General features: G+C 36.1%; 1 protein-coding gene across 1 annotated transcript in view; it reads left to right on the top strand.

Annotated features, from left to right (window-relative positions):
* The window catches only part of LOC124169271 (neuronal acetylcholine receptor subunit alpha-7-like), a 263475-nt gene that overhangs the window by 221501 nt on the left and 25245 nt on the right, over positions 1–16729 (top strand). Inside the window, exons 8-9 of the mRNA XM_046547833.1 lie at positions 2389–2475; positions 11472–11581. Of these exons, the coding sequence (XP_046403789.1) occupies positions 2389–2475; positions 11472–11581 (197 nt within the window). The remainder of the gene's footprint in view (positions 1–2388; positions 2476–11471; positions 11582–16729) is intronic.

Raw genomic sequence — 16729 nt, 5'->3', positions numbered from 1 at the left:
ACTCCATATGAATCCTAATAGCGTTTCAAAATACTCACCCCCAAACTAGTACTCACTAGCAGATTTTGCACTCTCAGTCACAAAGGGCATTTCACAATTTGATTATTTCCCTGATACATGATTCAAACCTTTGCTCACATTATAAGCATGCACACATTTGCGCTACTTACTGAAGCATGAGTTGGTGTCTGGCCTTCACTGGTTATGAATTTGAGAAGTCATCAAACTGGAGTGAAGACATACAGTGTGCCGAACAAACTATCACAGCTTACGACAGTAAAATAATGCTCATGATGATCAATGCTGACCTGCAATACATTTAGCTGCATTTTACGTCAAGTCAGGCGCCAACTTTTAGTGAAAGACCCCAATAAAAATTCTTGTCCCTCCATTCACCACCATCCATGCTTGAACCAAAAGAAATTCCATGTCTGTCCCCAGATTTAATTTCTGTAGTCCCCATCCAACTTCCTATTATGCACTTTTTCCCTTTCGATTGCCATAACATTTTTATACAACTTTTCATGGCTACTTTTTTGAGTAATGATAGATAGTTTGCATCAATACCCTGTCAACACAGATTTCTTGGCAGCATTATGGCCCATGTGTAGCAGCTATCACCTTCCAATGACGATGGCTAATTTACTTTCCATTACCATCTGGCTTGTACGTCTTGTCAGGCTATCCATTAAGAATGGCTAAATTTATTTGTTCAATTGAAAGGTCGAAATGACAGTTTTCTGTGGTCTCTACAGTGGCCTTTGAAAACGTGCATGAAGTTCACCTTACAACCAATAAGTTGCACCCAATCCACATAAAACATTTTTAAAAATATATGAGGGTAATTAAAAAATGATATTCAAAACAGTTGAATGTTATTGCTATAGTTATGCTATTGGCACAGAATGCGCTAATCTTTTTTCTCTATGATATTTGTCATTACCACCACTGTACTGCTGAATGCTTTCAAAATTAATTGAAAAGCACAAATTTATCAAAGGCTATGTTGAAGCATATAATATTCTTGTGTGGCTATATTATGACAAGCCATAAACTTTGTGTTGGCTGGGAATTTCCCTATCTCACACACCTAGTTACCTGTAAGAATTTTCATATTTTTACTTCAGCAGCTGAAAATTTAACCATGAGATTTATTACCTTTGTAAGACATTTCTCACCTTTGCTGTCAATATTCGATCTTCAGTTTCATCAGATCACTTGAGCATTGCCAAGTTCTGAAATTTTCATGCCATTTCCAAAATGTCCTATAATCACTTTTGCTAGCACTTTCACTGGCTACCACCTGCACACTCCATCTTTGTAATTTTATTGCTAACTAGTTACGTCAAGATTGAAGAGCATTTGACTGCAAACAAGCAGTCTCTAAATTCATCAGTAATTAATTGCAGCATATACTTTCCCATTAGTGACCCTGCCTGACTTTTGCCACCTCATAGTACAACCTTCAACTCACCTGTTCTGTTTCTTCCGAACATGCTCCCAGAATCAATTTACTTTGGTTTTAGCCATCAGATGAAATTTCTCCTCATACTTCTCATTCACTATACCTATTTTCCCTACAGTATACTGCTCAACTTTGCTCGCAATGAAATTTCACCCCCCTGCACACTACTAAAATTCACCTTATTCTTGTGCTCTGGTCTTTCCTCATTCCTGTCAATAATAAACCTTTCAATCTGTACATGGTATCAACTTTCGCATTGCATTTTTATCACATCATCTTCACCTATGAGTCCCCTTATGAAAGAGCAGCTGATATGACCAAGTTTGAACAAACTGGTTCACCTTGAATCATGCTCTTATTAGCTTAGTTATCCCTCATCTACCCTGTAAATACTTTGTGATGGATTGCATATTGCCTGGATTCCATGGCAACAAGGTTAGTCCTGCAACTTCTGAAATATTTGCAATAAACTACATGGTACTATGAGGCTACGTAATACCTTGTACCTTGTAATAATTTGTGATTATTTGGAAGTTGCTAGTTTCACCTGAATACTCCAGTATTCAGGTGACACATCACGCATCACAGCATATTTATGGGAAAGGTGGGCCATAACTGAGCTAAGTCAAGATGGATTCAAATTGAATGGATTAGAAAATAAGTCCTCCAAGTTTGCTTGTATCAGCTGTTTTTTTCATGATGGGTGTACCATTTCCATTACATCATCATCATCTCCTATGATTCATGTCTAAATGAACTCTATTCATCGATTGCCATTCATTCTTGTTGCTCAATTTTCTCTCTCTCTCTCCTTCACAACCTTTTCTCTGCCTACAACCTCTGACACCTGCCTCCTTCTCATCCTCCGATGGCCTTATATAGTCTTCCACCTTCCCTTAATTTTTTGGTGTTTCTCCTTCCAGGTGTTACAATCCTTCTCTCTCTGACTGTATTCCTAAACATGGTAGCTGAGACGATGCCCGCTACCTCCGACGCTGTCCCCTTATTAGGTAAAATATAAAGGATTCTTAAAGAACTAACTGAGGTAAACTAAAGAAATGTAACACGGGAACGAAATTCGTTTGCTGGAGGCCAGTCTGAATTAAGAAGGAATGCACTGCCGTACGTGTACTTGTGAGACAGAGGGGTTCCCCAGACATGTATTAGGTCAGCTGAGGTCAGTTTCCTCACTTCCTATGGTATGTTGGGACTATCTTGGTCTTTGAACTGAAATGCCGAGATGTAGTCCACACCATTTTGTCACGTTAGTGGTGTTGACACACCATCCACGCTCCCTGATGCAGTTCAACTCTCATTTGTGTTACTTGGCATGATGTATTTGCATCATGTAAAGCAATAGGTGCAGATGCACTTGCCACCATTTGGTAATGAACTGCCTCTGATTTCCCCCAGCCCTCACAAAAACCACCCCCATTCACGCTCTATGAATTATATAAATATATATAAATATCTTTCTCTATCTTACCTGTTCACTTTCACAGTTACCCTGATAAACCTCTTCTCTTACATTCCACATATATTTATTGCCCTTTTTACCCTGAAATATCTTGGTTTCTGTGTTCTTTTATATATTTTATACTTTACATAGTTTATGCTCCCTATTTTATGATGCAAAATTTGCAGCCAGAGCAATCATATGTTTTAATTGATCTGTTCCTGTAATTTTAATTTAAAAGTTTATTCTATCACTTTTACTGTTAATGGTTTATATAGTATCCCACCCAATTAGCCTCACTTAGTACAACATCTTTTTTGCACTGTTACCTCTCAGTAAACCCTTTTATTGTAGTTTTTCCAGCTGCAGCTGCTTTTATGTTGTTGGCTGCTAATTATCTTATGGATGTGAGTATAAAATGTTGGTGTATGTACATTTTGAAGATGTATACATGCACACACAGTCTTTTATGCTGCGAAACTGTGCACATTTCTGAGGGCACATGATCTTCTCCACATGTGAGCTTTAATTTGTGCATAAACGGGTGTTGTACCTCTGTACGCATGGATGAAGGTGTGCACATGTATACCAACGAACAAAATTATGCTGTCCCCACCCCATTCTCCTTTTATGTGTGAATGCATTTGAAGTTGTGCGATTCTGTGTGCATATCAGGGCAAACTTTAGAATAGTATTCATCACCACATTTTTATGGTAGATTTTTTATTTTTACATCCTCTTTATATATATCTTTATATATATATGCTCCTGCTTTGCTTTTTTTTGTAATGGAACACATCATTAGAAGCTTGTTTCTGAGCGTGTGGGAACATGTTCTCGATGAAATGATTGTGCGAATGAATGAGTACGTGGGTGACAGTGGGCCTGCATGTTCATACTTGCTGTATGCCATAGAATATCCTCTCACCCCTTATATCATCACCAATAAGTTTTTTATTTGAAAAAAAAAAATGTAATTCACATGCAGAGCAACCCTACCTTCCCTTTGTCCGTTCAGGAGGAAGATTTCTCCGGAGCCTGCTTCTCTTCTACTTCTTCTTTCATCCTTTAATGTTATCCATTATATTCATTCTGTCATAAATTACTTCCACTTCTCACTAAGGTTGTTCACTCTTTCTCATTTCTGTAACACTTGATATTTGTTTACTTTAGTATTGCATGGGCACCAACAACATGTGTGTACAGAAGTTTAATCACTGCGACACGAGGAATTGTGCAAGGCAATCCTCATCTCCACTCTATATATTCTTTATCGAATTGCAGACTTCAGCACAGTCATAGAATTGCTATATTACCTAATTTTGTTCTCCACTGGAATTTGTGAAGAAAAGTTATTCTTAAAGAGATGAATCAGTGAGGAGTTGAGTGTGTTTCTCCTTTTGACAATCACACTCAGCTGCCATAATGGAATACGATGCCCTGTAATTTGCACTACCAGGAAAATTTGGAAAAAATTCATCTCCATGCGTCCTGAGATTTCTGCATCTAATGACTGAATCATTCATCGATCCTTGATTCTCCCTGTGTTTGTGAGAATTTTTTGTTTCGTTTACCTGGTGATGTTTTTATTTGTTTTTTACACACATGTATCATTTTGTTACAATTTATAATTATCATGAATTTTTTGACCAAAAAAGATCTCAACAAAAATGATTTGATGGATTATGTTGTTAGTATGTATTTTCACTTTGTTGTTTACTTCTTTTTTTTTTTTAAGGTGAAATAATTCAGTTACACATTCATGATCAACTCACTGCCTATTAAGCAATGCTTACAGGGTGTCTTGTATTCAGAACATTTGTTTTCACTCTCACGACTTAGTCTCTTGCTTTACATTTCAAATGAAACTATTGTACAGGCTAGTAAACTTTAGCTTGATTGTCCTTGTTTTATTATTCTTCCCACAGATGTCACCGTTCTTCTATCTTTAACGTTTTTCCTAAACATGGTAGCAGAAACTATGCCTCCGACTTCGGAAAGACCCCTCATAGGTAAACGACTACAGTTTCTTGTTAGAAAAAGGACAAAAGGTTTGCTACTTGGATCGCAGAGGGAATACATGATATGATATGCCCAAATGGAAAACAGATTATATTTGGAATATTCAAAATTCTTGTCAATGGTGTTTGAAAAACAAAACCTATTTAATGGAAAAAACACCAATACATGTAGGATTCAATAGTTGTCGCTACATTATGACTTTGAAACTATCCAACAAATTTGGTATTTCCTCAATCCAACCCAATTCCCAAGTGTTGACCACATCCATAATGTTTTCATCACTTTCTTTCCAGAAATTTGCTCCCTTTCTTCGATTTCGAGCGTCCACGTGGGTTTTGGAAGAAATTTAATCTGTCAGTAGTAAAACTTTTGACATTTTGAAGTGGTAGTACCCTCAGTGGGAACTGTTCCTGTTAACAATTTTCTACATCGCTGTAGAAAAAACCATGTGCCATTTTCATATTTTTCTGTTCCATTTATTTCCCATTTATGTTCTTTTAGTGATTTTCCATTTTAAATTAGAATGAACGAATTCAGTTAGTTGCAATATCTTAGATTATCTGGACTGAATTTGGTCACAAAATCAAATATCTAGTCAATGAGTCTAAATATCATATCCTTAACTATTTCACTCAATTGTTTAAAACATAACATCCTGAAATGGATAACTTTCCATTCAAATTAATAGCAGTCAGTACATAATTTTGGTAAATTCACTTCTTCAAAATTATAAATAATTAATGGAGATGATGTTGGTCTTTGGCAAAAGAGCTAACATAAGGGATAGCCTCTTATTAATATTTAATACACTAACTGTAAATGGGCAAATAAACAGCTTATTAAAATTTATTGGATCATATAACAATGAACAAAGGAGAAAAACATTTCACCTACCTCACTGTTCCTCATAGGCTATTCGTGAAGTATTCTAGAGCAAAATATTATGGAGAAAAATTGCCGAGTGAAGAGGGACCTAAAAACTTTATAAAAGTTAAATAAGTGGAAACAATTCAAAATAGAATGGAGGATTACATTTGACAGTTCTTACTTCACCAAAAATAAATCGGATCAACTGCAATTGTGATAATTCTGCGCATCAACTAGATTTCTGTTGCATATGATGCATTCATATGATTAAATTTTTATAAGTCCATTAAAATGTGATGCGATGTTGGATGGGGAAAACAAACAAATGTTTTATTCCATGTCAATACATATCAGGATAACCAAAGAAAGCTTAATTTAAATGTCGTGCTATAAAAACAACAGTCTTCAATAAATTTTTTTAATGGTTGAACATAAAAATTGAAAAAAAAAATAACTTGTGTAAATATTTTACAAAATTTCCAATAATTACAGTTTCTAAATTAATAATTGGAGTGATGAAGGGTCGTTCTTTGGATGAGTTCATGTTTCAAAGATGCAAGAAATACTTATGAATTAAAATCAAGAGATAGGGGCTGATAAGACAAAAGATATGAGTTAGCTCAGACAATTGTAAATTCGATTTCTAACCCATGTAATTTGGTCAAAATGTATTTACAGTTGGCTGTTGATTATCCAGACTACGGAGTGGGGGCATAGACTTTTCATTAGGAAAACTTGAAAGAGCTCTAATTTCAGCTACTTTTTGACAATATGCATGCATAAGATCACAAAATAAAACTACAGCATATGACTTTCCACCTCATATACCCACTACCTACAGTGTAGTTAACAAACCAATACATTTCACAGTTGTCATCTCCACTTGTGGGATGGCCCTAATCTTGGTGCCACATCTATGGCTTTTTTGATAAGGCTAAACTCATCAAGGATTCATTATACTATTTTCATTTTTTATTAATTATTATTTTATCCACCTATTAAAATCCAGCTCACTTCACATGCATATTAAAAAGCAAGGCTTTCTGTCTTGAGAATGAATCCAAACACTACAAATGAATGAATGCTTTTGGAAAGTTTTAATTTTAAATGCCTACTCTCCAAGCCACACCTTTCCCTAAAAATCCTGGTAGTAAACTTTAACATTTTCCATTGTTTTCTAAATAAAACAAAATAAATTATTTATGACCTTTTGCAAAGCTGTAGTAACAGGCAAATGGTGATAAATATCGTGTTCATGTTATGAGTGCTGCAGTATGTTTCCTTTTGTTTTAAATCAGTATGTCACATTAGTATCAGCATTGAATTATATACCATGTTCCTCATTTAATACATACTTTATTAGTTAATTTGATAAACTGCATGCAATTGAATGAGAATAAAAACCATTAAATATACAATAAATTGCCAAAATACCTAGAATTCCCAAAATCATTTAAGTTTTTTGCTAACCTCAATCACGCAATAATTTTTCAGTTAATACAATTCATTTTAGGTACCCAACTTTTGCTATCAATGATTGATAAATCAACACTGAAACAACTGAAAAATCCTGAACTGCATATTAATGCGGTAGATCTGAAAAGTGTCTATGGATAATCAGGAGACATCTGTATCTATATTATTTTGTGTAGAATTGTACCTAAGTTTTTGATTTGATTTTGAATCCTCTCTTAAGCTTCTTTTTGGTAGATTATAAATATATATCAATACCACCTACATAAATTGCTTTGATGGCATGATGTGATGTATAAATCATTGGTTAATATTTTATCTGGAACAAATTTTTAACTTTATTTTTTCTCATGGCACATGCTTGCAGAAAACTAATTGATTGCTGAATTTCTCCTTGATTTCAGACGAATACGAATCCTGATTTTTTTTCCTAATTTGAACGTTTATACAATTACAGGAAGGAAAATGGCTGGGAGAAGCTTCAGTTCAACATTGTGACTAATCCTACACTTTTTACAGAGTTATACCTAAAAATTTTCCTTTGGCTTTTAATGAATTTTTTTCCTTTTTAATGCTTTCTAAGGAACATTGATAAGTCTTACTCTCTCTTTTTCCCTCAGAATATACCTGGATTCCTGCTGCATATTTGCATTTGGGGAAGACACAAAATATTTAAATTTAGCCACAAATGAAGCACATACTTTTTAACCATAGAAGAGTAGATATTCTCGAAATTTTGTACAAAAACTTTTAGTACCTATGGAATGGATAGTCATCCATAAATGACAGTTTTTCAAATACTACACTCATTTGCAATGCCGTATTTAATTTACCCAGTCTTGACAAGCATGCCATCCGCTTCATGTCAAAGTTTTAAGTAAAACAGAAGCTGTAACTGTATGTCAGATCACTGTATAATTAGCAGTTGACCTTCCCTACTCTCTGTCTTTTTATTGTTTTATTTTTTAGTAATTTTGAGCACCTTGTGCCAAATGCCTCATTATGATTTTTTGTTTCAATGTTAGCGCTAATGTTTGAGATATTTTTTTTTCTTTAATTCACATTTTTTAGATCATTATTTTGCAGTTAGTGTGAATGCATTAAGTGTGACTATAAGCTTGAAACCAGTTTAAAGTCTGTAGAGGGGATTGGTGCCCCTATAAATGTTACTTGTGTGTGTGTATGGAAATTAGCCATTGAAATAGACGCAGGAGGCCTCATTATCTAATCTATGTTTCAATCTATTGCAGGAGTTACCATTCTTCTTTCCCTCACCGTCTTCCATAACCTCGTTGCTGAGACGTTACCACAGGTGTCAGATGCTATGCCCGTGTTAGGTATTGGCAAAAAGGATTTGGATGCAGTCCCCTTGTGAATGCCTGTCTCTAAAATGTGTCCCGCATTGTTCAGCATTTGCTGTATGCACTCTATTGGTGTTGTGAAATGCAAATGGACTGACTTTCAACAGCAAAATTTTCACCACCAACAGCAAAAATTAAAAAAATAAGCATAATAATTCTCTTTCTTTACTCTCAGGAAATTGGCTTAAGAATAGACATATTGGCGTTGTATTGGCATTTTACTGTTCAAAGTCAATCTGTTTGTTCCCTTTGGTGTCTTGTTAGGTGCTGTATACGGAGCAAATGGCTATGTCTTGTAATAGTCTTGTTGTTCATGTACAGATGCTGATATTGACACTCCACACCTTAACACGCAAAACAAAGTGTCCAAAATAAAATGTACCGTAGAATATAGTTGGGCAAAGAAAATATTTTGACAAGGCTTTATTGGATACAGGAGTGTGGTATCAAAATGGGGGATTCAAATATCACGTTTGCATTTTTTTCACGACCATTTCTTTGTTGCAGGGGTGACAATCCTCCTATCTCTATCTGTCTTTTCTCTCATGATTGCCGACGCTTTACCGCAGACTTCAGAAGCTATTCCCCTACTAGGTCAGAACCCCTTAATGCTCTTGTCATGATATGCAAAAACAGAAACTTGAAATGGTTTACTCTCTGCTCTTTCTCTCTTTCTATCTGTCTCTCTCTGACTCCTGTCTCTCTCTATCTGTTTCTCTCAATGTGCTCTCTCTCTCTTCATGCGCCGTGTCATGACTTCTGTCACTTCAGTACTCCTCGCTTATTATTGTTTTTCATGGAGTAATGAAATCTATCTCTCATTGTTACTTTCATCGGGTCCTTTGTTTATTTTTTTCCTGACTGTAAAAAAAAACTTGAATGGGTGGGGGGATAAGGTTGGCCTGCAGGGTGTTTCACGGAAGGCCTACCCAAGCTATTTTTGTTTTTACAAACATGTTTGGTCTGTAACAGTAGAAAAAAAACTGCTTTTTTTTCTCTGAGACTAATAAAAAAAAAGAAAGCAAAAATCATGATATTTGAAGACCGAACCGTGGTATAGATATGGTGAGGTGAGAATCATCATTTTTTTTGAGAAGTGAACCGTGTACCAAAATGGTGCGGTGTTTGCCACCATAAGTAAGACCACCACGCTATCAGATGCTCGGCATGTATGTCGATGTGTATGCACTAAAACTAAATCTAAAATAACGGGATCTCTGGAACACCCTGTTAAACAACTTACCCACCTCTGCATGCATCCATTCACCTAAAACTAAACTGAATAATGTGCTAAATAAGAACATGAAAACTGTTGTATTTATATTTTGCAAAACTCCTTCCACCTTTCTGTAGAGAGGCAAATGAAAACTTTACTTTTCAATGAGTGAAGTACCTATATGTAATTAATGAAAAATGCAATTTGTAGTTAAATGTTTACAGATGAACGTCGTATTGTAGCTGTATACCACTTCTGCATGTCTTCTGATTAATGTAGCTGTAGGTGAGAATTATTTTCAATGTACTGTGAGAAAGCGTTTCATTATCTCTATGAATAAACATGTTGGGAAAACCATTTAAAGGTGAAATGATCATCCTTAACTGAAATTTTTAAATGTAAACACAACCGAAGATTTGCCGCTCGGCATTAAACTGACGTCTATACCATGATTTTAATAAATATAAAATTAAACCTGATTTTGCTTACCCTGCTTGATTTTGCTTTTACAAATAACTGCTTCTAACAATTTTAACAAATCTTTTTACAGATGAAAGAAGACTGATATGTTGATTTTTTTCATTCCAGCCATTTGAGAAACTTATGTTCTAACTTTCCCTCATGTAACCTTATCATCATTGCCCAAACACCCAAAAATAATAAATTCCAAAAATATAACGCATGCAAAAAAAAAACACAAAAATGAACGATTGAACCGTACCCCTCTGCCTCCAAGTAACAAATGGTTGTGCTACTAAATTTAAATAAATTAGCTAATCTAATGTCTGGTCGTTAAACTTGAAAACCACTTTATACTAAAGTTTAATGACTAGAATAACATACGCAAGCTGGGGCAACTCCTTCTTTTGAAGAATACCCTCAAGTATAAAAAGGTAAAGATTTTTTGTGAATAAAATTTGGTAGTAAAGTAGATGAGTAAAAAAAAGAAAGAAAATTGTAGTAACTCATTATTAAGATACTATTTGAAAAATATATATATTAATTTTTAAGTAAAAGATTTAAAATTTAAGATTTATTTATAAGTTCTCTTTTAAGTTTTATATGAGGATCTGGGAGGCATTATTTCAAATTTTTTTCTGCCCTTTTAAAAACAGAACTAAAATAAATTCAAACTATTAAAAGAAAATATGAAATAAGCAAAACTATTTTAAAATATGAACTAAACATTTATAAAAGTTTTGATTAATTTGCCTTGCATTCCCAGATTCTGGATATAGTTTATTTTTTCTCTTTTTAACTTTCTTTTAGCTTCATTTTTATCTGCATGCCCCAATTTTTGTTCTCATAACAACAAAATGGTGAAATTAAATTAACATGGCTTAAATGTTTTATGAGGAAAATATATTTTGAATTGAATTAAATTGCATGACCTAAAAAAGTCATAATGTCCTTCTGGCATGTAGAAACGCTCAAATCTCACATTTGTAGTAAAACACACATTAAAAATATAGTTCTCACTGCCATCACCTGAGCTTGCCAAAAAAAAGACAGCTTTTTTGTGTGTGTAAATCAAGTGTGTAATCGTTTTTATATTCTATATATTTGCGCTTAAAGATTCAACTGAATCTCATTCTTTTCTCAATTCCACAGGCACATACTTCAATTGCATCATGTTCATGGTGGCATCGTCTGTGGTGTCTACCATCTTGATTCTTAATTACCATCATCGAAACGCTGACACTCACGATATGTCAACGTGGGTAAGTAGAATATTATTTACCTACTATTTTCATTAATCTATGTTTAAATATTTTGCTGACCATAATCTTGGTTTCTTTCAATTTTTGATGAATGACTGTGGTGAAATTTTATTGTTGAGTCATTTAGTAGGAAGTCACGTCAGCTGCCATTTGAAAAGATGCAAATGGATGGGAAATCAAAAAAAGGACGTTTGGCTTTTTGTGTTCTCAATGATCACAATTGACTGCAAGGTCACTGCACCTTTATTGAACTTTATTATGTATAGTTGATAATGAATATTAGATACCATAATGGGCCAAACGTAAAAGTTTAGATTCCTGGTCAAGGTAATATTTTTCAATTTGCAGCCTATGTGACTTTTAATTGCTGTCTATGCAGGATGTTTGAAGTAACCACATTCACGTTGGTGTTCTTTGCTGTTAAAATGGGCCAAATTTTAAATTGACAAATCAATGCCCAAGAAATTTCTCGAAGCTATGAAATTGTATATCGTGTGCTTTTCTCTGTTGAATCAGAACTCATGGTAGTAAATACCAATAGGGATGACCAATGATGATGAAATCAGCTTATTCTTTATTGATTCAACCTCAGAGGAATCGTAATACATAGAAATTTTATGCGTATTTTGAAGATACATTCATTACATTTTAGCATAACTACGAGTACGAATGAACTGTACTTGTAAATGCTATCAGTGAAATTTTGGTACCTAAATCCATTAGCGATAAACTAATGGTATAGGTACTTTACTTCTCAACTCAAACCTAATCTTTGAAAAATTCTGTGAATCTACCAAAGAATCTACCAAAAATAGCACGTTTCATTTCTCTTTGCATAATATATTTTCTGCTCATAATAATGGGAAATGATGATTTTTATGAATATGAAACTTTGAAAGGAAATGCAGCATTTTGTGGCAGTGGATATATGTTGAGTTACAAAATGTAGGTGCAGGTGCGCTTCATCATTGTAGATTAGATTAGATTAGATCAGGTGATGCAGTGGGGGAACAGCTCCCAGGGCACTTAGACTTATAGGTCCATTTTGCTAACCACCGATAACTGATCACCCATAGAGGCCTATGTCCTTAGCGAAGGACAAGAGGTCCCCGATGGAAAGATCTCTTACCTCCTTGGGCTCTATAAAAGGTGAGCCCAGGTGTCTATATCGAGTCCTCATGATTGCGGGGCACTCGCATATTACATGGGTGGTTGTTTCTTCTCCCATCTCACACCATCTACACCTATCTGATTCTGTTACCTCCAGCAGGTGCATATGTCTCATTACATGATAGTGGCCGGTAAGCAGGCCTACTACCATTCGTAATTGACTTCTGTTCATAAGGAGAAGTCTTCTCTCGAGTCTAGGAGAGAGCTCTCCTATAAGGGTTTTTGCCTGACGTAACCCCAGTGTTTCTCGCCAGATCTTTGAGTGTTAGGTTGATCCCCACCCTCTGATTGCCGGTATATTCATTATATTTTAGCATAACTACGAGTACGAATGAACTATCGGCACTTCAGCCAGTTAAACTAACAAGGCATCACTCTCCCCTGTGGAAATTAGAGAACTGTTGTGCGGGGATGATCAGGCGCATCGTAAATAAATTCAACCACCATTAATGTAACACCAGGTTGGTTTATTTCAGTAAATTCTCGCATGGCCTAGCTCTACAATGTCAACCAAAACTCTCATCGCATCCGAACTGTCATGGCCTCCGATTCTCTCTTCTTCCATCTAAAGCCGTGTCCCAATTGGCCATTTGGCTATGCCAATTCCAGGATTTAGCCATGACGCCATCTTGGAAGGATGTCCCAACTCGTTAGCCAGCATAAGGGAGGGAATTTAGGCAGCTAACGCGGCCGCCAGATTTAGGCATCGAGGAGTGCATCCTTCTCCCCACTTTTCCCATGATTCAAAGCGTGCAAAGCGTATTCAGGAAGAAATCAGAGAAATCATTCTCGTGGTAGTTGGTGGAAAAACAGTTGAAATGCTTTCTGCTAGTCTGTCACAAGGACTATACCAGGCAAGGTGTTATGGACCAGTGGCGCAGTGAGTTTTGGGGGATAAAACTCCCCCCCCAGAGCTCAGAGAAATTTTTAAGTTCAATCCATTTTACTTAATTGGATTGATATTACTAATAGAATAGTCTAAGGATTAATACAACATCCTTCAGAAAGCCGTAAAACTCATCATTTTGAACCATTTATCTTAAAATTCCGCAATTTATTAATTTCGCACCTACCGCTTATCCTGGTGGGTATTCCATACCCCCACACACCCCGGTATTAGTTGCACATAAACCCCCCACCCCCCAGCCTTAATTCCTAGCTGCGCCCCTGTTATGGACTGCTGTGCATATGATGCCACAAGCACTCCAAAAAACCATGTGCACGGTGCCACAGCTGAAGAGCAAAGGCCTAACTTTGACCACTTATAGGCAGTTGCTCTTAACTAATTTAAGTATACCGTGACTAGCCACGGGGATAACTTTATGGTGCCACTTACAATGCACAAATTGTGCAAAATTTGCTACCACATTACCAATTTTTATTTAAATTTTGGCAAAGATGAAAAATAAAGGGCAGCTTATGGAACAGATTGTGTTTAGAAAGCCTCTTAAAACACCATTTTCAATTTTATATGCAGGTTTTATATCCAAGTTGGACTGCTCTGTATACAGTTTAATTTTTTTACATGAGCCCTCTTGCTAAATCTGTTGTATGGATGGTCCAGCTCCTTGGGAATCTTTCTTGCTTGAGTGTAGGCCTGTAGCTAGGCACATCCAATGGAAAGCCTTATGAATCCAGTCCATCCTAGTAATGCAGAATTTACAGATGAAAACTTATTTTTTCTGTCAAACATGTAAAATACATCAGTGACATACACCTCAAATCGAGTATATATGCTAGAAATATTCAGTGTTCCTGCACACAAAAATCTCGCTTCGACATGTGATTTTGACTTGAAAACCACGAGCTAACCTCTACATTGCCAAGACATCAAGAGAACAGCCTTGAAAGAGTCACTTCAAAACTCTCCCTGAAAAGATAAATAAACCTGTACTCTATTGAAATCACCAGGTTGTGAAAAGATGGCTGCAATTTTTGCATTATTTTTCTATTTTTAACTTAGGAGAATGGCTGACTGAGGATGATTTTTTTCATAGTGGGTAACTTATCTTTCCCTTCATCATAATCATCACTGGTCAACAATCTTAAGATTAGTTTGACGCAGCTCTCCACTCAATTCTCCTATCAGCTAAACATTTCACACCAACGTATTTCTTCTCTTTCACATCCTTCTTCACCTGCTCCTTATATGTAATTGGATGAATTTCAATTTTGGATCTGAGTGGACCAACCCATTCCCAAATACAACTCCTCTTCTTACCATCATCATAAGTCAGAAATCATAAAATTGGTTTCATGCAACTCTGCACTCCAATCTACTATCACCTAATCTTTTCAGATTTGCATAAGTCTTCTCTTACACGTCCTTAATAACCTGTCCAAATGCTATTCATCTCTGGGCCTTCCTTTGGCTTTCTTTTCATCATTCTGAAAGTTACAGGGTCGATTCCTGCCCGGGTAAGTTGCCCCCATCCAGGGAATGGATGTTCATTCACATTTGATTATTAGCGTGTTATAAACCATGCTTTAAAGGCTAATAACAATGCTGTTTGCAGAGATATGGTAATAGATAAATTTAAAAAAGTTGCCCTTTGACTATTGGCATCATGTGGTTATCATGTCCCATGATATGGCTGATTAAGCTGTGTAGTGGTCTTTTTAGGGTCTTTAAGGGTTATCTCGAGCAAAATAACTACCCCCAATGTAACTGGAACAATGTACCCCTTTATTGAGGCAGGAATACAAGCGTGTCTCACTCAGAAAATAGGCGAATCGCCATGGCCGCAGATTCAGTCACAGGTTCTTGCTACGGCTGGCAGGTCTAACTCTCGTGGGCTCCAGGACACTACTACTCGGATAAAGGCGCCAAATCCCTAGGGTACCATTACCGGTGCCAAGGGTCCTCTGCCTGTCTCCCTCCAGGCGGTGCTGCCTTTTGGCGGTAGCACACAATGATTTGAACGCTACAGCCTTCTTAGGATTATTAGAAGGCTTTTCATTTCCCTCACTCTTATAAAGACTTCCACACTACTCACTTGTCCATCCATTTTATCTTGATCATCATTGTATCTCTCACAGAAAATAATGGTAATATATCATTTTTATGCGTTCCCGTTTTCATCAACATTCTATGGTCATTAACACATTCAGCGCGGAGCACATCAATTGACGTGGTCCTGTCCAAGCCGAGATACGGGGCACGTAAATTGACGTGCTCTGCCAGTCGGGCTGGGAGCCCTTTCTCCGCCTCTGTACCTGACTAATATCCTCTTCTGAGTCTTTCGATTGTGTGCATTGCCTTCAGCAAGCTTCCCTCTTTCGAACCACGTGCACTGTTTATGAAAAAGCAGTATTTGAATGGAAGTTATGGTGCTGAAACCTCCCTCTATTTTTCTTTCTTATTTTCACGGCCAATTTTGACTACTTTTATGAAAATAGGGCCCAAATTGTATGTGTTAAAGCATTTTGATGCCTTTCATAATTATGAGTCATTGAAATTCAATTCACGTTATCAAAAACCTTCTCTAAGTCAAAAAATGTCATGAAAAATTGTTTCTTCTTCATGCTCTTCTCCATGTGCGGCTGAAGGACCAATATTACTTCTCTTTTGTCCTTGTTTTCTCTGAATCTGAATTGGTCTTCATGCAGGAATTTTTTTGATCTTCATTTTATTTTCATGCAGATGATACTTGTTAGTATCACAGAAGCATTTGTCGTCAGGTATATAATTCTTCCATGTTAACACTCCTCCTCTCCTTTCTTTTTGGGAATAGAAAGGGTGAAGTTCTTCTCTAAGTAATTTGGTGTATCTCGTGTTGAGCATATTTTGCTGAGCTCGGTTTGAGTCTTTTCTCCTGCATTTTTAATTAACTCTAGAGGAATATCATCTATTCCTGTTGCATTATACCTCCACAGGTGATCATAGTTTGACAGTGATGATAATTAGAGTATGGTCACTGTTAAAATATTGTGTCAATTACTGATTTTGAGGTGATTGACTTCCATATCACCCTTTTT

Source organism: Ischnura elegans, chromosome 12, assembly GCF_921293095.1.
Source record: "Ischnura elegans chromosome 12, ioIscEleg1.1, whole genome shotgun sequence".
NCBI classification, from domain to species: Eukaryota; Metazoa; Arthropoda; class Insecta; order Odonata; family Coenagrionidae; genus Ischnura; species Ischnura elegans.
This window is presented reverse-complemented; position numbering and strand designations above follow the sequence as displayed.